Source organism: Thalassophryne amazonica, chromosome 9 (assembly GCF_902500255.1).
Source record: "Thalassophryne amazonica chromosome 9, fThaAma1.1, whole genome shotgun sequence".
Lineage (NCBI taxonomy): Eukaryota > Metazoa > Chordata > Actinopteri > Batrachoidiformes > Batrachoididae > Thalassophryne > Thalassophryne amazonica.
Window position 1 is genome coordinate 18,056,429 of NC_047111.1, and position 24,482 is coordinate 18,080,910.

General features: G+C 39.5%; 1 protein-coding gene across 1 annotated transcript in view; it reads right to left on the reverse strand.

The window, feature by feature from the left end:
• LOC117516847 (transmembrane protein 164) overlaps positions 1-24,482 on the reverse strand; it is a 35,974-nt gene that overhangs the window by 2,016 nt on the left and 9,476 nt on the right. The window contains exons 2-5 of the mRNA XM_034177710.1: positions 22,531-22,580; positions 2,419-2,485; positions 1,861-1,939; positions 22-122 (exon numbers count right to left, since the gene is read on the reverse strand). Coding sequence (XP_034033601.1) covers positions 22-122; positions 1,861-1,939; positions 2,419-2,485; positions 22,531-22,580 — 297 coding nt within the window. The remainder of the gene's footprint in view (positions 1-21; positions 123-1,860; positions 1,940-2,418; positions 2,486-22,530; positions 22,581-24,482) is intronic.

The following is a 24,482-nucleotide window of genomic DNA, read 5'->3' on the forward strand; positions in this document are numbered from 1 at the left end:
CAGCAGGGGGCTCCATCTTACCACACCCAGAAGCTGTAAGAAGGTGAAGTGATAGAGGAAGAGGATGCCGGTGGAGAGCAGCGCCCACCACATGTCTGCCAGTGGCTCTGGTTTGTACACACCTGCAAAAGCAAACAGAAACTGCTGATGCCATTTTTCATTTTTTTCCCCCCAAAGTGTATCTGTGCATGGAAAAACATAAAAAAAAAAAAAAAAAAAAAAAAAAAAAAAAAAAAAATCCCTTCATTTGTCTCCTGATTTGGTTTGCACATCAGACAGTTCAGACGTGCAGTGAAACCGGCTTTTCCAGTGTTCTCAGTGCCAGGATCTCCAACAGCAACGAGGAACTTATGCAAAAATTTCTGCAGAGATGACTGTGATGAGCTCTCGGCTTCTTCCGCCAAAAAAAAAAAGAAAAAAAAAAGAGCATCAAACAGCTTAAGTGTGGCGGAAAAGGATCAGGGATCAAACCCGTCTGAGGGTCGCTGTTTCTTTAAATGATTATTCAAATGAGAGCTCACTTTGCATTTGTTTATTATAGAAACACACCACTGGTGACTTACAACCCCCCCCCCCAAAAAATTATTTCTATAATAAATTTAACATTCCTGAGGATTCATTGCACCCAATGAAAGTTTATTTATTCGCACGTCTCATAACGGCAGAAGCCAATGAAATGACCCAGTGCTGTGCCAAAGTTTTAGGTTACCAATAATCACTCACTAATAAAATAACTGTAAACACATGACCACAAAAAGTAATTGTTGTATTATTACAAATATTAGCCCCCCCCCCCCCCCCCCCCCGCCATGATATATTGTTGGAAAAAGACCAAGGATAAAAGATGAATAAATAATATGCGTTTTTTTTTTTTTTAAATAACGCTAGCAAACTCACCCCCCCCCCAACCAGAGTGACATACCCCTGTTTTTAGGGACACAGTAAATTTTTCTGAACGTTAACCTTTCTAAGATGGCTTTTTCCACATTACACACTCGCAATATGTTTCTTGGCTGCTTGACAGTCATCTGATGACCCCCCCCAGTTATCATCATGAAATTAAAGTTTGCATCGTAACTGTCTCATATGAAGATGTCTGGCCTCAGTTGTGTTTTTAATCTTTTAATTCATTCTGTTCTGTTTTCCGAGTTGTGTTGTGTGAAGCGCCTTGAGGCGACCTTGTTGTGAGTTGGCGCTATATAAATCAATAAATCTGAAGTTGAATTAAGCTGGATGTTATAAATTTCTACTCTTGAATTGTGAGAAGAGAGATGATGGTCACTGGTCTGGAGAAACTGATTCCTGTATACATATATAATAATGCATGTCTGCACGTTCTAAACACTTCTGTATTTGAAATTCTCCTTCACGTCATGTCTGCATGTACAATGATACTTGAGAACTGCACAGTACAACTACAGTTTTTCTGAATCGAGATTACATCATAACAAATCATGAAATACACACAGGATGTTAAAGCAACTGTGGCGTTGGGCCACAAAGAGGCCAGCACATTAGGTAAGACCTGATGCAGGGAAATGTCAAGATATTTGAATCCTAAGAGGAGACAGCAAAGTACATAAAACCGTTTCAAACTGCTGGCTCGGCGTAAACCAGCTGTCCATCCACATGTGCGCGTTCGTAACATCAACGCATATTAAAATACTGATTATACTTCTCCGGGTTTGTCACGCCATTTATGTATATATATATTTTTTAAACTTGAAATTTTACTGTCAGTTTCCCCCCCCGGATAATGAAATGAGGAAACAAACTTCTTAAACATAGGCCAGAGCAGCAGATGGGGTTTTTGTTTTTGCATTATTTTCTTCTGGGGTTGTCAGTGACGGAGTCGCTCACCTCCTTTCCTCAGAAGATAAAGAGGGACCAGGTACAACATGGAGTGCTGGATGTAGTAGATCTCCATCTCAAACGGCAGCTGAAGAAAGAAGAAACATCATCAACTGCAGTACTTCCAGAAGCAACAGAGGGCGCTGTTTTAATATTTATTTAATACGTCTAGTTGTTAAAGCTGCTGTGAACTTCCCTCTTTAACGTTTCGCTGATATTTTGAGGTTTATTCTCTCTATGGTTTAATAATTTCATCGCACTCCATCCTCTGGCTTATCTCGTATGAGAACCATTTGGAAAAACAAACCCGTCCGCCCATCCTACATGATCCGCAAATGTCTAGTAATCGGTCTTTTGCAGTTGGAGCAAATGAACTTTAACATTTGCAGCTACAAGATCGTGGAATCAGTGCAGCTGGACAAAAAACAAATAGGATAAAATAAATAAATGAATAAAATCTCTCTGAATTATTCCCATCAGAAGTGTGTCACGCAGCACCCTACAAACAAGAATGAATCAGGACACGAGAAAATCTGTCTGTGCTGGAGAGTTTTTTCGGTTACATACCAGTCTGGTGTTGACGACGGGGAACATTAGAGCCAAAAACGCACCGTTCAGCATGTGGACTTGAAGGCTGGAAAACACACACACACACACACACACACACACACCACAAAAGGCGGCTTCATTACGATAACGTCACAAGCTACAAGACCCGCGTTTTATAACAAGTCATCCATAAGGACGGGGACACAACTGTAAGTTGATTTTTTTTTTCCCCTCACCAAAAGTTAACTTCTCCAATAAATAAACACTCGAGACCCTGCTGCACATTTCAGCAGCATTTGTCACCATCTAGTGGGCAATGTGAGCATTTCATGGCTTCTGGTACATTTCCCACTTGAAACCCAAAATTTAGTAAAAAAAAAACAAAAAAAAAAAACAACAACAACGAAGGCATTTCTAAATGTCCGAGATGCATGAAGGTTTTTTTTTTTTTGCACGCAGAGTCTCGACCTCCCAGCATAAACATGGAAATTTTTTTTTAATTTTGAGAGTTTTACAGTTCTTAGTTTTGAGATATGAAAGTTTGCTGGAAGGACAGAATTTCTCCTGACAAGCACAACTTATAGTTGAAGTAGAAGTTGAAGTAGAAATTTGATTTTTACCTGATGGCCATACTGTGAAGACTTTGTGTCCGTCCGTCTGTCTGTGCTCAGCATAAGTCCAGTCCTGTTACTCCCCAGAGTCCTCAAATTCACAGGGAACATTCTTGGGATGCAGAACTTGGACAAGTTCAAAGATGGCTAACCTTGACCTATTTTAAAAGGTCAAAAAGTCACATTCTGTTTCGTTTTTGATTTTGAGGGGCGGGGTGACAGCCAATCAGAGTAGAGTGGCAATGTGATGTCACAGTCTGGTTGCTAGCTGCAAACTCAGTTTTGTTTATGTGTAAATATAACCTCTTTATCATATATTATGTAAAAGCTAGCGAGAAATAAACACTTCTAAAACTGAAAAACACTGTTTTTCTAACCTAACACCTCTGGAGTCAATTACAAGACATTCTGAGGACTGAACATGTACAAATTATACGTAAGACAATAGGATCTTAATAATTAATGTAAATAACAATAAATGTATAATTTTTATACACATACATACAGTTTGCACTGGGATACCAATGCTCATATGGCTGAGGGTATTTTAGCATTGCGCTATATTTATATCTTATTTTAGTCTACAATTACACAATTCAAAGTTTTAGCAACGAACACATACTGTAAATAAAAGTAATACAAATAAAACACAAATTGTATGAAAAAAACTATACAGACACACACACAAAAGGGTGATATATCTCCACCCATGGAACTATAGACCTGGAATGGACATGCTCGCCACAATCTATTAGCATCGCTTAGGACAGGAAGGCGCCATTACTAAGGGTGGAGATGTGCAGATCATCAATAATTAACCTTGTTGTTTTTTTGCACTAGCGCTGCTATTTCTTAACAGATTTTAATAAATGTAGGCTTGTTTCAAAGCCCTTTGAAAGCTCTTTCCAATGAATCTATGCATGTGTGGGTGAAAAAAAAAAACTTTTATGTAAAATGCATCAATTTTGGGAAAATTATGACAAACTGTGCTGCTTTTCTCACTCTACTGTCGCTATTTGTTAACAGATTTTAATAAAAGTAGGCTTGTTTTAAAGCCCTTTTACTGCTCTTTCTAATGAATACATGTCTGGGTAGAAAGAAAAAAGTGTGGAAATTTGGGGAATTTACTGCGTTTTTTTCCCTGTCATCATAATTCTCGATGGATTTTTATAAATGAAGCCTTGTAAGTTGTATTCAAGCTGATTAAAAGCTCGGATAAAAAATCCTTATGTATTATAATATAAATCTGAAGTATGCCTTGTCATTGTGCTCATTTACCTTGCTGCTTTTTCCACTGTAATATTACTGCTAGTCTTTTAATGACAACAACATTTTTACTAGCATTTTATTACAAGTAGATATAAAGCCATTCACCATCCCTGGTTCTCAAGACCAGGCACCTAAATGGCTCTGCTCTACTCTTTTCTACTCTCCTATTTTACTCTTCCTTTTTAGATATACCTTCATATACTGGCATAGTTCCACCCTTACTGAATTTTCATATCATATTAAACAACTGCGAGTATATATATATATATATATATCTAACATAAAAACACATCATGTACAATTTCATAAAACTCTAATATTTTTTACTGGTAGCACACAGCCCTTAAAGATTTTGCTCGCAATAACTTTGTCATATAGTATGGTCATTTCCAGATATTTCCAAATTATTTCTGTCAGTTTAATATTGATATGTCAGGACAGAAATTATGGCAATACATTGGAAAATCAAATCTTTTCATATCCCATAAAATAGTTAACACTAAAACATGAATTGTGAGATGCAGTTCTTCTCGTACATGTATCATGCTCCTACAATACCTACATACTGGGGTAGCGAAGATTTTGTAACAATCAAACATTGCATTTTCATTTTATTGATGAAATACTGTTTCATTATTGATAAATTTAAATAAGTCTATGCTTTATATATTTCCACATATATTTTGATCTAGCTCCAAACAATAATATTCTTTATGCCTTGCAGTACTTAATATTCAAAAATGTATGAATCAGCACAAGAACCAATTATACAGCTGTGTAACATAAGAGAACATCCTTTACATGATAATGATATTTAAGTTGCTTGCATCATGACCAAGACTTGCTGCCGTTTCAGTCAGAATATAGGTGGCATTTCTGTCTGTTGTTTTGGTCCTATCCAATGATGCTGCAAGTCCTGGTGTTACAACAGCTTTAATTTTACTGGATTTTTGTGGCACTGGCATAACAAATTCTTCATCTGGACTTTCTGTGTTCTCTTCACTCTGGCTGGAGACAGTGTCAGGTAGTGAGACATTAGATGGTCCAGGCTCCTCCAGTTTCTCTTTGTATTTTGCTTCTGCAGCTTTCCTTTTTTCTGCTCTTTGTTCTTTGGCAGTTTGTATTTTATCTATGCCTGTCATGCATCCTCTACCTTTCTCTCGCTGAGCAAGTAGGAACTGTCTGTCATCTTCAAACTTTATCATTGTTAGGACATCCTGATGTGCCATGTCAAACAAGTCCTCCAAAGATTCACAAAACACTTTCATTTTTCTTGTGCTTGTCTGTATTGCGAATCTTGGTCTTTTTCAATGTTTTCCATTTTCCGAATACCTTTTCTAACTTTGTGATCAGATGCTGCTTTGCCCTCAGTGGGATTCTAGCTCTCTCCCAAAAAGGAACTGCCATGTCTATAGAGGTCACAGCAGCATCATGGACAGTTTTCTTCAAATAAGTGTGTTTGAAGAAAAATACCTTGAGTAATTTGCCCATTTGAGGGCAATTTGTTTCCCTTTATTTCAGTCGGTGGAACCAATCAATCAATCAATCAATTTTTTTTATATAGCGCCAAATCACAACAAACAGTTGCCCCAAGGCGCTTTATATTGTAAGGCAAGGCCATACAATAATTATGTAAAACCCCAACGGTCAAAACGACCCCCTGTGAGCAAGCACTTGGCTACAGTGGGAAGGAAAAACTCCCTTTTAACAGGAAGAAACCTCCAGCAGAACCAGGCTCGGGGAGGGACAGTCTTCTGCTGGGACTGGTTGGGGCTGAGGGAGAGAACCAGGAAAAAGACATGCTGTGGAGGGAAGCAGAGATTGAACACTAATGATTAAATGCAGAGTGGTGCATACAGAGCAAAAAGAGAAAGAAACAGTGCATCATGGGAACCCCCCAACAGTCTACGTCTATAGCAGCATAACTAAGGGATGGTTCAGGGTCACCTGATCCAGCCCTAACTATAAGCTTTAGCAAAAAGGAAAGTTTTAAGCCTAATCTTAAAAGTAGAGAGGGTGTCTGTCTCCCTGATCTGAATTGGGAGCTGGTTCCACAGGAGAGGAGCCTGAAAGCTGAAGGCTCTGCCTCCCATTCTACTCTTACAAACCCTAGGAACTACAAGTAAGCCTGCAGTCTGAGAGCGAAGCGCTCTATTGGGGTGATATGGTACTACGAGGTCCCTAAGATAAGATGGGACCTGATTATTCAAAACCTTATAAGTAAGAAGAAGAATTTTAAATTCTATTCTAGAATTAACAGGAAGCCAATGAAGAGAGGCCAATATGGGTGAGATATGCTCTCTCCTTCTAGTCCCCGTCAGTACTCTAGCTGCAGCATTTTGAATTAACTGAAGGCTTTTTAGGGAACTTTTAGGACAACCTGATAATAATGAATTACAATAGTCCAGCCTAGAGGAAATAAATGCATGAATTAGTTTTTCAGCATCACTCTGAGACAAGACCTTTCTGATTTTAGAGATATTGCGTAAATGCAAAAAAGCAGTCCTACATATTTGTTTAATATGCGCTTTGAATGACATATCCTGATCAAAAATGACTCCAAGATTTCTCACAGTATTACTAGAGGTCAGGGTAATGCCATCCAGAGTAAGGATCTGGTTAGACACCATGTTTCTAAGATTTGTGGGGCCAAGTACAATAACTTCAGTTTTATCTGAGTTTAAAAGCAGGAAATTAGAGGTCATCCATGTCTTTATGTCTGTAAGACAATCCTGCAGTTTAGCTAATTGGTGTGTGTCCTCTGGCTTCATGGATAGATAAAGCTGGGTATCATCTGCGTAACAATGAAAATTTAAGCAATACCGTCTAATAATACTGCCTAAGGGAAGCATGTATAAAGTGAATAAAATTGGTCCTAGCACAGAACCTTGTGGAACTCCATAATTAACTTTAGTCTGTGAAGAAGATTCCCCATTTACATGAACAAATTGTAATCTATTAGACAAATATGATTCAAACCACCGCAGCGCAGTGCCTTTAATACCTATGGCATGCTCTAATCTCTGTAATAAAATTTTATGGTCAACAGTATCAAAAGCAGCACTGAGGTCTAACAGAACAAGCACAGAGATGAGTCCACTGTCCGAGGCCATAAGAAGATCATTTGTAACCTTCACTAATGCTGTTTCTGTACTATGATGAATTCTAAAACCTGACTGAAACTCTTCAAATAGACCATTCCTCTGCAGATGATCAGTTAGCTGTTTTACAACTACCCTTTAAAGAATTTTTGAGAGAAAAGGAAGGTTGGAGATTGGCCTATAATTAGCTAAGATAGCTGGGTCAAGTGATGGCTTTTTAAGTAATGGTTTAATTACTGCCACCTTAAAAGCCTGTGGTACATAGCCAACTAACAAAGATAGATTGATCATATTTAAGATCGAAGCATTAAATAATGGTAGGGCTTCCTTGAGCAGCCTGGTAGGAATGGGGTCTAATAAACATGTTGATGGTTTGGATGAAGTAACTAATGAAAATAACTCAGACAGAACAATCGGAGAGAAAGAGTCTAACCAAATACCGGCATCACTGAAAGCAGCCAAAGATAACGATACGTCTTTGGGATGGTTATGAGTAATTTTTTCTCTAATAGTTAAAATTTTGTTAGCAAAGAAAGTCATGAAGTCATTACTAGTTAAAGTTAATGGAATACTCAGCTCAATAGAGCTCTGACTCTTTGTCAGCCTGGCTACAGTGCTGAAAAGAAACCTGGGGTTGTTCTTATTTTCTTCAATTAGTGATGAGTAGAAAGATGTCCTAGCTTTACGGAGGGCTTTTTTATAGAGCAACAGACTCTTTTTCCAGGCTAAGTGAAGATCTTCTAAATTAGTGAGACGCCATTTCCTCTCCAACTTACGGGTTATCTGCTTTAAGCTACGAGTTTGTGAGTTATACCACGGAGTCAGACACTTCTGATTTAAAGCTCTCTTTTTCAGAGGAGCTACAGCATCCAAAGTTGTCTTCAATGAGGATGTAAAACTATTGACGAGATACTCTATCTCCCTTACAGAGTTTAGGTAGCTACTCTGCACTGTGTTGGTATATGACATTAGAGAACATAAAGAAGGAATCATATCCTTAAACCTAGTTACAGCGCTTTCTGAAAGACTTCTAGTGTAATGAAACTTATTCCCCACTGCTGGGTAGTCCATCAGAGTAAATGTAAATGTTATTAAGAAATGATCAGACAGAAGGGAGTTTTCAGGGAATACTGTTAAGTCTTCTATTTCCATACCATAAGTCAGAACAAGATCTAAGATATGATTAAAGTGGTGGGTGGACTCATTTACTTTTTGAGCAAAGCCAATAGAGTCTAATAATAGATTAAATGCAGTGTTGAGGCTGTCATTCTCAGCATCTGTGTGGATGTTAAAATCGCCCACTATAATTATCTTATCTGAGCTAAGCACTAAGTCAGACAAAAGGTCTGAAAATTCACAGAGAAACTCACAGTAACGACCAGTTGGACGATAGATAATAACAAATAAAACTGGTTTTTGGGACTTCCAATTTGGATGGACAAGACTAAGAGACAAGCTTTCAAATGAATTAAAGCTCTGTCTGGGTTTTTGATTAATTAATAAGCTGGAATGGAAGATTGCTGCTAATCCTCCGCCCCGGCCCGTGCTACGAGCATTCTGACAGTTAGTGTGACTCGGGGGTGTTGACTCATTTAAACTAACATATTCATCCTGCTTACGACGACGAACTGGAGTCAGGTCGAGACCCTGATGAGGACGACGAGCATGCAGATGAGCTTCCCTGAGATGGTTTCTGACAGTTTGTGCAGAAATTCTTTGGTTATGCAAACCGACTGTTCCAGCAGCTGTCCGAGTGGCTGGTCTCAGACGATCTTGGAGGTGAACATGCTGGATGTGGAGGTCCTGGGCTGGTGTGGTTACATGTGGTCTACGGTTGTGAGGCTGGTTGGATGTACTGCCAAATTCTCTGAAATGCCTTTGGAGACGGCTTACGATAGAGACATGAACATTCAATACACGAGCAACAGCTCTGGTTGACATTCCTGCTGTCAGCATGCCAATTGCACACTCCCTCAAATCTTGCGACATCTGTGGCATTGTGCTGTGTGATAAAACTGCACCTTTCAGAGTGGCCTTTTATTGTGGACAGTCTAAGGCACACCTGTGCACTAATCATGGTGTCTAATCAGCATCTTGGTATGGCACACCTGTGAGGTGGGATGGATTATCTCAGCAAAGGAGAAGTGCTCACTATCACAGATTTCGACTGGTTTGTGAACAATATTTGAGGGAAATGGTGATATTGTGTATGTGGAAAAAGTTTTAGATCTTTGAGTTCATCTCATACAAAATGGGAGCAAAACTAAAAGTGTTGCGTTTATATTTTTGTTGAGTATATATACACACACACACACACACACATTTTTGTTTCCGTATTTGTATGCATGTGAACGCAGCTTAATGAAAAGTCTCAGTATATCGATATTAAAATTGCGACATCACGACTTTAAAATAGACATTTGTTTTACATAATTACATTAAGGCTGTTGTACAGTTCATTTTAGTATTCGGAAATTTGTTTTTGTAGTTGGTGCAGTTGATGGTGAAGCACTGGCTGCCTTTTTTCCCCCTCATTTCCCTTCTGTTTAACAGGCTCAAGGTGCTCTCTCCACCCTTAGTAATGGCTGCCGTGCGGCACGCCGCTAATCACGTGACTTCCATTCCAGGTCTCCATTTCCATGCCTCCACCTAGGGACAAAACTCAACTCGCGATGTACAAAATTCACTGCATTTGCCTCTTTCTGCAGTTCTGCCCTACAAGTTAAGTTTCTCATGAACTCGTACTCTTTTTAGAAATACAGCAGACAGATGCAAAGTAAATGTGCACGTGTTGATTGTGTCTGTGTCTGAAGAAACCAAATCGACACGGGAGGAACCGCTGCACCATCCAACCAAAACCAAGGTCCACGGAATTCTGAGAAAACGCTCTCACACTCACTATCTGTAAAAACATGCCCACGCTCCTGGACACGGAGAAGGGTCAACAGCCAAAACATGACAAGTTATTCCTCTTGGATATTTAACAGTATTTTCAAAATTCTCAAATAAATGTCACTAAAAATTACAAACACGATGTTTCTGCACAAAGCAGGCAGCTCTAAAAAAACAAAAAACTGAGTGACTGCGAGAAGGAGACTCATGAGGGAAGCCACCAAGACATCCATAAGGACTCTGCAGAAAAGTTGAAGGCTTCTGCAGCTGTCTAATGATACATTTTCAGCATCTCCTGGAAGAAAAAAAAATCTCAGAAGAAGTGCATATTTAAATGACCCGGTATTCAACCTTTCATTTGAACTGTGAATGATCATTTTGAAGTAACATAATATGATGTGGAAGTAGGACCTGGAATGATTTGCCTATTAACTCTAAACCAAATTATGCATAAACTTAGAACAATTAAACTACATAAAATTCATGAAGACTGAAAAGACTGTTAAAGCATTTCAAAAACCACAGCTAAAGATCAGAGAATATGTTGAAAATCAGGGTAAAATATCAATAACACACCTTATAGTAAAAACTCACTTATACGAGGTCTGTCCAAAAAGTATCGGACCTTTTTATTTTTTGCAAAAACCATATGGATTTGAATCACGTGTGATTGCATCAGCCAAGCTTGAACCTTCGTGCGCATGCGTGAGTTTTTTCACGCCTGTCAGTTCCGTCATTCGCCTGTGAGCAGGCTTTGTGTGAGCAGTGGTCCACCCCACTTGTCGGATTTTTATTGCGAATAAATGTCTGAACGATTTGGAGCTTTGCTGCATCAATTTTTCCAGAAACTGTGAGAGACCTCCAGCTGGACACCATTCGGAAAATTTACATGGCTTTCAGCGACGATTTTATGGGGATTACACAGATTAAGGAGTGCTCCAGCCGGTTTAAAGACCGCCCACAGCGTTTGAGAGCGCGGCACGCTCCGAGCGCCAATCGACAGGCTCAAACCCTGCTCAAACAACCAGATCATTTCCAACGTGAAGGCTTTGTTGATCCGGGACGTCGTCTAACTTTCACAAAAAAGGCAGAAGGCGTGGACATCAGCACTTTTCGGCACATTCTACAGTTACAGGAGTTTTTTTCATGGAAAGAGAAGCGGAGGATTGCGCCACCGTGCCGCTCGTGGCGCGGGACAAAACCACCTCCGTGTTGGTCTCACAGGATGGCTTTCAGACGGCTTCCGGTTGCTTTTCAGTCGTGTGAGTATCCGAGAAATTGTGCATGAGCTGGACATGCCCCAACATGTCCTGTGAGGCTTCATCACGGCGGTGCTTTGCGCGGAGTTCCTCCGCACGTCTGTCTCAATGTGCCGAAAAAGTGCTGATGTCCACGTCTTCTGCAATTCCTGTGCTAGTCAGACGACATACCGGATCAAGACAGCGTCCAGTTTAGAAATGAACGGCACATTCCACTGTTACAGGAGTTTTGACATGGAAAGAGGAGCAGAGGAACTCCGCACGTCGCGGCAGAGCCGCATGGCGCAAAGCAACACCGTGATGAAGCCTCACAGGACATGTTGGGGCATGTCCAGCTCATGCACAATTTCTCGGATACTCACACGACTGAAAAGCCACCGAAAGCCGTCTGAAAGCCATCTGAAAGCCGTTCTGTAAGACCAACATGGACGTGGTTTTGTCCCGCACCACGAGTGGCATGGTGGCGCATTCCTCCGCTTCTCTTTCCATGAAAAAAACTCCTGTAACAGTAGAATGTGCCGAAAAAGTGCTGATGTCCACGCCTTCTGCCTTTTTTGTGAAAGTTAGATGACGTCCCGGATCAACAAAGCCTTCACGTTGGAAATGATCTGGTTTTTTCAGCGGGGTTTGAGCCTGTCGATCGGTGCTCGGAGCGCGCCGCGCTCTCAGACGCTGTGAGCGGTCTTTAAACCGGCTGGAGCACTCCTTAATCTGTGTAATCCCCATAAAATCGTCGCTGAAAGCCATCTAAATTTTCCGAATGGTGTCCACCTGGAGGTCTCTCACAGTTTCTGGAAAAATTTGATGCAGCAAAGCTCCAAATCGTTCAGATATTTTATTCGCAATAAAAATCCGATGAGAGGGGTGGACCACTGCTCACACAAAGCCTGCTCACAGGCGAATGACGCAACCGACAGGCGTGAAAAAACTCACGCATGCGCACGAAGGTTCAAGCTTGGCTGATGCAATCACACGTGATTCAAATCCATATGGTTTTTGCAAAAAATACAAAGGTACAATACTTTTTGGACAGACCTCGTATTCTTGTGTAAATTCATGTAAATCCATTCAAAGCCACAATGTCTTTTTCTAATGAAAGAAAGTCTACATTAATAAAAAAAAGTCCCATAATCTTGTCTGAAATCCTGTTTGAACAGCACAATGTTTATTTTCCAGGGAGAGAAAAATTCTTACTGTTTCCTGACGGCACAAGATGCAGATCGCTCTTCCTGTTTCTTTCATCTTTGTGATGTGTTCATGAATTTCCGCAGATTCTTGAGTCCTTATTAAACTTTTTCAAACTGTCTTTCTCGTCATCTTCATGCTGTCCGGTGTCGCTCCGTGACACAGACATACCGCAGAATTCTTATTTTAAAAAGTTGATAGCGCTAAAAGTACGCGATGTCCACATGCTACGTTTAGCAGCAGTCACACAGCGGCGTCGTAACAACCAACCAGTCCCGCCTTATGACAACTGTCATAACAGCCACGCTTTGAGTGAGGAATTTTTCTCTGTGGATCTGTTATACAAATTGGTGTCCATGGATTTATAAAACTTGCATGATGTCGTAAAAAAAAAGAAAAAGAATGCTTGCGACTCTGTGATGAACACGATTACAGAGTATGACAGTAACACCACCCCCCCATAACAGACAGCCAGCAGAAGGCAGAAAAGTGCTTCAAAAATTTTTTTCGGCATTTTTTTGTTACAAGCAGGCATCTATGCTAGATCAAGTCCTTATATAGTAAGCAGGGATGAGAGTGGCAAATTCGATTTTCAGAGGAAAATAAGCCAGGGTCCAGGGGCTGCAGGCCCCGGCGGGTCCAGGGCGGAGCCAAAGCATTTTTGCTGTTTTAAAACATGTAAATTGCACTAAAATTATATTAAAAACTACTATAAATGCCAGGTGTTAATATCTATAATTCAAACTGTAAACCCTTACTAAGACCATCTACTGTACATGTGTATTTTTGTGACCAAAATATTTTTTCATAAGTAGACTTACTTGATTTTCAGCATTCTCCACTTTCAGCATGGCACACTTGTCAACAAACATACATGTACATGTATAATCCAATGTTCTATGTCCATTGAACTGTCAGACCATATAAGGTTTATATTTAGTCGATGTGATCTCCACCTATAACACTGTATCACAAGATCATTGCTTCACTTTATCATACTGGACTAATTATATATGAGGACTGTTTCACTGTGTCGCATCGTTTCATTAAAGCGCTCTCTCGCGCGCGCTCGCTCTCAAAATAAAAAATCTCTCTCTCTGTCAGAGAGAGAGATTTTTTATTTTGAGGAGTCAGTCTCCTTAAAATAAACCCGCTCTCTCTCCTCTATCAGACTCCTTAAAATAAAATAAAATAAACCCGCTCTCGCCCCCCCCTCCCCGTGTGTCTAATCAGAGCTGCGACTCTTTATAATAAACGCACACTTGCTGCATGTCGGTGCGCTCATCAAACGCCCTGATCGATCAGTCTGATCAAAGCTGAAAAGAGCTGTGACTCTAAAATAAACGTGCACTTGCTGCATAATAAATAAATAAATAAATAATAATGGTAAATGACTCTGTTTTTGAGCCGCACCACACCATGTAGTAGAGAACAGAGCGCACTTCCACAGAGGCAGAAAATAGCAATGAAACTGGTGCAGCATGGCACACGCGACTGTGCACACATTAAAACGCGAACACACGCAGCTGCAAGTATGAAGGAACACTTAAAGGCTGAGTACGCGCGTATTTCGGCCGTATTTAAATGAAACACAACACTGCAATGAGCAACTCTACGAATACGCCACTGTGAAAGCCCCTAAAGGTACTCCTGGAATTAATTTTTTTTTGTTTGCATTTTTACCCCCCCAAATTTTCTCAACTGATTTGGACGTTTCACAAAATCGACCCCCAGGACTGTCAAAAATCTCATGCCTGAGTAAGGTTTCACATCAGGGGCAATGCCAAAAATATAAATCATTTTTTTGGCCATTTTTGGGCCAAAAACCCCCATTTTTGGGTCAAAATTAAAAAATGGTCCAATCCTTTTGATATGCATATCAAATTACTAGTCTTGACGAGTAGAGTTCAAAAATATATAGTTTGACCTATTTTTGACCCTGCGTTACGTCACAATGACCGAAAATGTGGAAAGGTCAACACACTTTTCGTGAAGGGTCAAATTCATAAAATCTGTTATAATGGTCCGATTATGACAATTTTGGTGTCTAATTATATGTTTTCTTGCACAAGTAAACCAATAAGACAACTTACATAGACCATTATGCCAGTCTTAGCTATGAAAATACAATTATGTCATAAGATGGGTCTCTTGATTAACTTTATCCAACTTCAAAATGGTTATGACATCAAAATTGATCATAATTGGCCTCTTTTACATCAAGCACATTAATTAAATATAAAAACTGCATAAGTATGTTTTTTGTGAATATAAAGAAAATCAGAATACAAAAGTAAAGACAGAGACATTTTAGAGTACACTATGGCTAATTTATTAAAATCATTTTTTATGAGTCTTTGTTTCCATTACACAACATACACTTGATACCTCAAGTATCAAGTAGACTTTAAAAATATGTAAAATCAATGTTACATTGTCATCATTCTGCATTAACTGCCATATTACATTCAACTATTCCCTTACCAGTTTACTTCACTGTAGCTTATTTCTTGCAAGCTTGGACTTGGTGCTTAACTTAGCATACTGCTAATTGTGTGCAAGGTGGTACATCTCAGAAATCTGTAGAAGTAAGAAATAATTATGTTCAATGCTCTGTTACTTAAAATCCGGAAAGGAATTTAAGAAACATTTATTATTATAGGTTCAACATTTTGTATAAATCAATGTGGCCACAACATGCATGAATTGGTAAAAGAACAAACTCAAAATGGAGGTAACAAGGTAAAGACATTAAATATAAGTCATGATCTCAAAATGAGTCCTACTCACCACAAATAGTTGCAAATTGATAAATAAGTATGATCTGGTTTCCACCTCAAAATTATATGTCTGCCAATTGAATAGCTGTAAAGATGGGTATACTTCAATTAAACACATCAACTGTGTTTGGCAAAATATCTTTCTGAAAATCCATACAATTGTTATAGCTTTGTTGATGTCTGATATGGCTTTCCGTAAGATACTGTCCAGAGTGGGAGGGAGAGGTTGAAATTCCTTCTTGCATTCAACGTACCCCATTTTAATTTTTAGTCGTGGATTGATGTAGGTAATATAGTATTAAAATACGATTTCTGTAGTATATAATGTTTGCAATTATTACCGTAGTTATAAACAGACTGCACAAAAGTAAGTCAGTAAGCTTATGGAATGTGATACTTGTCAATTATATACCTTGAAGCTATCCAGATGACCATGTGCTTGGAGCAACCTTGACTTGAAATAACTTGAAACATAACCTACATTTTCCTACTGAGTTCCACTTTACTTTTCTATATGCAACAACATATTACTGGAAATTAGCAAAATATGTGAAACTCTACAAAAGGTTGACTTTTATCTCCTCAAACTTTTGAGCAATGGGAGAAAGTTCTTTTCATATGCAAATGTTTACATCCAACCTGTACCCCTCCTGTCACCCATGCATCATGCTGCTTCTTGTATGGAAAGCCACATGGAACATGTTTTACATTTTAAATTGCTTTTTCATGCACTTTTTCTGTCGTAATTGAAATCAATGTTAAATAACCTGTGAATTTTGTAATTTTAGTTGCCATTACGAAGGCAACCTAGCCCGAATATGATTCTGATAAATTGACCATTATCATATACTCTAAAATGTCTTTATTTTCTTTATTTTGTTTTCTTCATATTGACCAAAATATACATAAATATTAAGTATTTTTGATCTACAATAAAGGTGCTCGAGGTAAAATAGGCCAGTTAATATGTATGATCATAGACCCTAGAAAGTTCTAGGGTCTATGGACATACCCATTTCAGATTTGGATTTTCTGACATAATTGTATTTTCATAGCTACGACTCATAGCTAATTAGACACCAAAATTGTCAAAATCGGACCATCATAACAGATTTTATGAATATGACCCTTCACGAAAAGTGTGTTGACCTTTCCACATTTTCGGTCATTGTGACATAACGCAACATCAAAAATAGGTCAAACTATATATTTTGGAACTCTACTCGTCAAGACGAGTAATTTGATATGCATATCAAAAGGATTGGACCATTTTTGTATTTTGACCCAAAAATGGGTTTTTTGGCCCAAAAATGGCCAAAAAAAAAAGATTTTTATTTTTGGAATCGCCCCTGATGTGAAACCTTACTATATAAGGACTTGATCTAGCATAGATGCCTGCTTGTAACAAAAAATGCCGAATTTTTTTTTTTGAAGCACTTTTCTGCCTTCTGCTGGCTGTCTATGATGAAATCTGTGGAATTTTTTCTGTGGAGTTTTCACAACCCTGGGAGTTGCCAAAGAAGGATTTTTGTACAAGAAAACTGATCAAATCAAGGCTTTGGTGTCCCATGTGCCTTCTGGCAAACTGGACTGTAGCTGAAATTTCATGTTTCTACTGCTAAAAAAGGTGTGTCTAAAAAAAAACAAGATAAAAACTAAATCTGAGGGAAATTACCCTTAACGAAAGATAAATTATCCAACACTTCTAAATCTAAAGTTGTTTTTAAATCTTTGCAGTGTACCAAGATAAACAAAAACAACTTTAAATTTAGAAATGTTAATTTATCTTGTTTTAAAGGTTAATGTCTTATTGTAAGTGTTCGAGATGCTTATTTCTAGATTTAACAATCTTAATTGAAGACATCTTATCAAGTGAAATTATCTGTCCATGCAGCAAGATCATTTCCGAGACTTAAGTCTTTTTATCTTGTTTTTTTATACACCCCTTTTTTTGCAGTGTTCTTTTTTAAAGGAGACCTGCATTGAAAAAAATGCAGTCAGATTTTTTGAACAAAAAATGACTTACATTTACACATGAGATCCTTCTGAATGTAGTAAAGTAAATCTGCAAGCCCAGATCTGTCATTCAACGGAGAAATCTTCATTTGAAAATGACAAATTTACAACTAACATTTAGCCCTCCGCAAACTGTCCCTCTCATCATGGACGCTGCCGAGACGTCACGGACAAGACCCGCTCCCAGCATGCATTACGCCAATTGTAATTTGTGGATTTACGTCAGTTTGCATCTGCACCTTTTTCTTGTCTTATACGGAAGGATCTACTTTTTTAAAAACTTCATATTGTCTTGCGGCACGTTTGGTGAGTACACATTTATTTGTGCTTGAAAATTATTTTGTGGGACTTTTTCATACGCCCGTTTGATTGAGTGGTGTCGCAATGAAAATCTACTGTCTTTCGCCTCCGGTACCATCACGGGATATGGAGGCGAGACCCGCAAAGAATCCCAGTCATTAAAAATATATAAACCTCTCTCAGCGTCCATGGAGCTCTTGGGCTCCGATTGCTGAGACGTGCGGTGCTGTGGATTTTGCAGCAAGAAGTCTGTCCTTGCAGCAATAGGTGTACCGGCCGCTTCGCATTAAAACAGCAAGCATAGCGGAGGCAGAGAGCGGGAGAGGAAGAACGGCGCCCGCTGTCGATGTCGTTGCTGATCTGAGCACACAGATCTGTATCTCACATTCATTGCAGCTTACTTTTGGATGTTGAAACCAGGACGTGTATAAGTAACATTACTAACAGATAAAATCAATTTCAATGCGGGATCGGACTGAAGGCGGGAGCGCGTCGTTTTGTCCCTGACGTCATGGAAATGATACGGCTGTACAAACTGTTTTCACAGAGGGCTAAATTTTAGCTGCAAATTTGTCATTTTTAAACGAAGATTTCTCCACTGAATTACAAATTTGGGCTTGCAGATTTACTTTACTGCATTCACAAGGGTCTTATAAATACATATCAGCTATTTCTTTCTGAAATCTGACTAAATTTATTTCAATGCAGGTCTACTTTAAGAAAGTCCTTCTATTCTATCTATTTTTTTTTTTTAAATCAGTGTGGGATATTTCACAGGCTGCTGCAGTTATACGGACTGTTACTCAGGACTCATAAAACGCTCGTGTCTCTGGTGTCACAGTGTTGCACAATCCGAAGATACTGACGTGTTACGAGTCCATAGTGTCAAAGAATCTGGGACACGAGGTTTCGTCTTGACAAGGAAACACAAACACGAAGCGACCCACTCGGGTAAAACCGCCTTTTTTTTTTTTTTTTTAACGGTGATATTAGAAAATAGACTGCCTTCATAACGCTGCAGACACTCAAACGCAGCTGTTCATGCGATGATTTCCACAAAAGCTATGAGGACGAAAAAGCCTCTCGGCTCCCTTTTATTTCTAAATACGTTACACTTCATGTTCCCTTTGGCAAAACAAAAAACAACAACAACAACAAAAACCCCACTGTAATTTCCATCTGAATAATTCTAGGAGCAGAGTAGTTGTTGAAAAGATGAAGGCAATAACACCCCCCCCCCCCCCCCCCCAAAAAAAATCCATTAGAATAAGCCGCGGAAGTCTAATTATCTCTGCAGAAAGCACCATCAACGATCCAATCACAGGACGGCTAGGTCGTTTCCTCCCCACAATGCATTTCAAATGCATGGAGGCGTGAGGCGTTCAGGGTCCATGTCTTTTACGTTCTCTGAAAGCGAGCCGGCATCAGCGAGGACTCGGATGATCAACTCTGACTACGATTTGACTGCAGGCAAAAACCAGACGCCATCTCACATCCACTAGTGATTATCAACAATCATTACAGAGTTCAGGCTTCTTTACGCCACCTGCGCCAGCCCGCGAAACCAGAGGCTCATTACTTATTCAACAGAAAAACAACGAGATCCATTCAGGTGACAAATGGACAATGTGGCGCCACAGAGGCGAAGTGCTAATGAATGCTGTTTAAATATTAAATGTGTTGTGTTGCTGTTGTGTAGACGTCATTGAAATGCTGTGATTTCAACTGTCGCCGGGTAACCTGGCTTTAAGGTGAAGGCCGAGTTTAACACGGCTCTATGGATATCGATACATTTATGTGCTTAATACAACTTAAATAAATTTTATTTTAATGCAATCATAATTTATAGTGTGTGTTGTTGGTGTGTAACACCGCTTTTTAACACTTTAGTTATACTGCTGTATTTGTGTTGCATCAGTACTTTCTTTTGCTCATTTTCACCTTTTCTTTGCCTTTATCCCAAGTTAACATCACAGCCTCCACGTTTGTTTGATAAGATTATTAACTCAAAGAGCCTTAATCTTTTTCATATTTATGGCTTCTGTCACCCTAACTGACCTGATTTTAAAGTTAGAACCCCAAAGATACAAAGTTATGCCCGATCTTAGACACTGCTAAAACAAAATAAATGACTAATTCACATCCCACTTTATTTGTGCAAAACAGAACATTTTATTCTCATATATGGCTTAAGTAAACATATTTTTACATGGCTCGTCAATTCCATTTACTGTAGAACTGTAGTAAAACACAGTCCCAGAGTAATACTAATTAAAGACAGGGTTCTAGCTAGGATAGAATTTTAGCGTAGTGGTAATGTCGAGGGAGCAACATTTTTAAGTCAAGACTTAAAACCTATTTTTATTCTCTTTCTTATGAGTAGTTTTTATTTGGTTATGATTTATTAATTTACTTCTGTTTTTAATTAGGTATTTGAATTTTTTTATTTTTATTTATTTATTTAGTTTTTTTTATGTTGAACTTTTCTGTGTCAGGCACCTTGAGACGGCTTTTGTTGTAATTTGGCGCTTTATAAGTTGATTAAATTGAAATTGAACAACATTTTATTGAGTCTTAAAGTAAATAAATATGAAATTGGTTACTGGCTCCTTAAACTCTGGACATAATAAACTCTACATGGTGGATCCTTGATCTCTGGACATAAACAGAAATAAAATCTGTTAGTTTTTGTCAAAAGTATTTCCTTTCAGACATTATTATTGGCATGAATGTCTTTCCATACCTATGAGCTGAGCTCTTGCAGCTGTGCTGTACATCAGGTTTATAAAGAATGCAGGATGTCTCATTTTGGGAGGAAAAATGTTTTAGTCGATTGTAGTTTATTGTCTGTATTGCAACGTTTGTAAGAGGCGTCATTTTATTTAAAGCGGCAATTCGTTTTGAAGTTATTAATTCCGAGCAGACTCTGTCTCAGCAGAGAGCTGCGCAGCGTTTAGAGCTGTGACAACGGAACAGAGGATGATTCTCGTTTGTTGACTGCAACAAGACAAGAGTCCCAGCTAGTGACTTTAATCCACACAAAAGTGACTCATGATATTTTAATGGCTTTCAGAGGGGTTAAGAAGCGGACTTGCCGTTTCTGAAGAGCAGCGAATCAAAGAGCCACGAGCCATTCAAACTGGAGTCGCGCTGCAGAAACAGTTGAGTACAGATGCTGTATTGAAAATAAGCGTAACGGTCCAAAATTATAGCGTAATGGGCCGTAACCCAAGTTTGCGTTAGCTAGAACCCTGAAAGATTTAAGTTGTTAAAACATATTATTATTAGTAGTAATAGTAGTATGAAAAAATATCTTCAAAATTGGACATTTACTCAAAGGGTGTAGTAGGAAGGCTGTTCTGTCCTCTTTCCCTCTGAATACACCCCTGGCCTGTGCAGTGAGAACAGAGAATTTATATGGAAAGTGGGACCTGATTGACATCTTGTGCCATCCTCAGAAACAGACTTTGGTTCCAGAGTAAAAGCTGTGACAGAAACAGACTTTGGCAAAACGTTAGTAGTATTGTTTTAATTCCGTGCGGAAGCACTGCTGGTCTCTGTTTTTAAGTTGCTGCTGTTTTAGCAGAGCTAACAGCCAGAGGATGTGCACAGAACTCCCCGCGTATGTGCTGTTCTTCTTTGTTGTTAAACATTTTAATACGCCAATAGTCGAACCTCCGATGCAAGAGGAACAATGTGGGTTCCATCCTGGCCGTGGAACAACCAACCAGTTCTTTACTCTCACGAGGATCCTGGAGAGGGCCTGGGAATATGTCCATCCAGTCTACATGTGTTTTGTGGACTTGGAGAAGGCGCATGATCAGGGCCATCCAATCTCTGTACTCACAAAGCAAGAGTTGTGTTTGGGTGCTCGGCAGGAAGTTGGACTCGTTTTTGGTGGGGGTTGGCCTCTGCTAGGGCTGCGCCTTGTCACCAATCCTGTTTGTGATATTCATGGACAGGATATCGAGGCGTAGTTGGGGGGAGGATGCTTTCTGGTTTAGTGGGCTCAGGGTCTCATCAGTGCTTTTTGTAGATGATGTGGACCTGTTGGCTTCATCGGTCTGTGACCTCCTACACTCACTGGATCGGTCCGCAGCCGAGTGTGAAGCGGCGGGATCAGGATCAGCACCTCTAAATCTGAGGCCATGGTTCTCAGCAGGAAACTGATGGATTGCCTTCTCTGGGAAGGAAATGTGGTCTTGCCCCAAGTGAAGGAGTTAAAGTACCTCGGGGTCTTGTTCACGAGTGAGAGGACAATGGAACATGAGACTGGCTGGAGAATCGGCGCAGCAGGGGCAGTGTTGCATTCACTCTACGATACTGTTGTGACAAAAAGGGAGCTGAGCCAAAAGGCGAAGCTCTCAATCTATTGGTCAATCTTCGTTCCTACTCTTGGGCATCTGGTAAGGATTCCCCCTGGCGCCTCCCTAGGGAGGTGTTCCAGGCACGTCCATCTAGGACGAGACCCCGGGGAAGAACCAGGACTAGGTGGAGAGATTATATCTCCACACTGGCCTGGGAACGCCTCGGGATCCCCCAGTCAGAGGTGGTCAATGTGGCACGGGAGAGGGAAGTCTGGGGTCCCCTGCTGGAGTTGTTGCCCCCGTGACCTGAACCCGGATAAGCAGTTAAAGATGAGTGAGTGACATTCTGATACAGCACATAAAACAACAACAAAAAAAAAAAAACACACAAAGACAGACACGTTTCTCACCGAAACACGACCATGGCTGTTTTACACGGCGGGCAGGCCAGCAGGAAGATCTGTGGAGGAAAACATGAAAACAAATAAATACAGCTGAGAAAAGCTGTCAGTTACACCTGGATAATCATCGCGACTGTGTCGTTGTCCTGTCGATCACATTTGATTATATTTGGCGTTACGCCGTCTGTAGTGAAATGATGCCACGTGGATTGACAGACATCAAGCAAACACTCAGACGAGTCTCCAGAAGAATGAACACTGCCAGACATTAAGCAGGTGGTGACCACTGCCCTCATTTTTATTATTATTTTTTATTCACCATACACAGATTTTGTCAAACATTCTGATGTGTGTACTTTAGCCCGTTAGCACGGGCAGCTGTGTGCTCACGGTACAGAAGGCTGCTGTTAAACCTGGTGTGAAACAGCACTTCTTGCTGTGTGCAATTTCTGGTAACACTGCTGAAGCTGTGAAAATGTGCCGAACACGCTGAATGTTCAACATCTGATCTTCAATTTAATCTGGATCACAACCTGTTTTCACGCACTTTGAGCATCACCCATCAGAACGAACATCTGCCACGAGCTCAACACGGAATTTTTCCCCACTCAGAAAACGGCACAATTCCAAACACAAAAAGCACTGCAGTCAGTTAACCTATTAGTTATGTTTTTCGATAATCTAACACTTTTTCCAGTTAACCAATTGATGATTTTAGATTAGTCTGTTAATGTACTGATAAATAGATAAACATGCACAAAACAAAATCCCCTCCGCTCTGCCACACAGGTTGCTAGCAGTTGAACAGTTGTCATGAATGATCTGAATTAGGAAGCAGGTCAACCTTTGGACATGTAACTGACGTAGGATGTAAAAAACAAACAAACATACAAAAAAACAACAAATGTCCAGTTATCTTCTCTTCAACACACTGGACTGGATTTGGGCGCTATTTTTGTTTGCGTTCCTTGAAATACACCAACCAAGTTTCGTAACTGGGAGTTGTGAGACTCACGGACAGGTGGCAGACTCCTATACATCCCATGAAATGTTTGTTTGTGGAGGCTAGCTATAAAAACTAAAAAGGGTTATTCCATGAGACTATAACATCCATTTCCACTTTCAATGATCCTGCTGTAATCTAGCTGTCACAAAGACTTATTATTCTCAATCTGATTAATACATAATGGTCAAACCATAATTCCCTGGGACGGCTTGTTCACAACAGGACCACTGAAAGTACAAACGGACGCTACATCTCACGGAATTGCCCAAAAGCTTACTGTAGTACCCAGAGTGTAAGTCATACTTTACTAGTTTAGGAGGCCCTACGACTTATCCTCAGGTGTGACTTCAATACCAAAAAAATCATGCAATTGTTATTCAAAATAATAATAATTATAGTAACCTTTATATTGGATTTTTATAGGATTCAAAGCAAAAACAAATAAAAAATGCATAGGAGGGTGACAGATCTTGGAAAATAACAGTTTTTATTTTTACCTGAGCACAAAAAAGAAAAGAAAAAGAACTGTTCAACTAGTGATGAAAAACACTTTAAACTAACACTAATTTATTTTAAAAGAATCACATGTTGAATTATCTTGGATTAACTAGATTGGATCAAGTGTTTATTATTCAGCCAACAACTCCTGCATGGCAAATGTGAGTGAGTGAATGCAAACAGTGAGTTGTCCAAGATAAATAAAGAAATTTAAACTCCACCATCAACAAACATCCAAAATATCTTGGCATGACACGTTGTTGCTCATCAATCTAAAGCATAAATAAAAACCCACCATGAATCACCAGTACTCATTAAATATCACATTTTTCTGCTGTCATTTTCAATGCCAAAGCAACTCACAATGTAGAAAGTATTTAATGTTTCTATTTGGCGTATGAATACGTACACCTGTAGTTACAATGTTATAGTTACCTAACACCAGTGAGGTCGATGT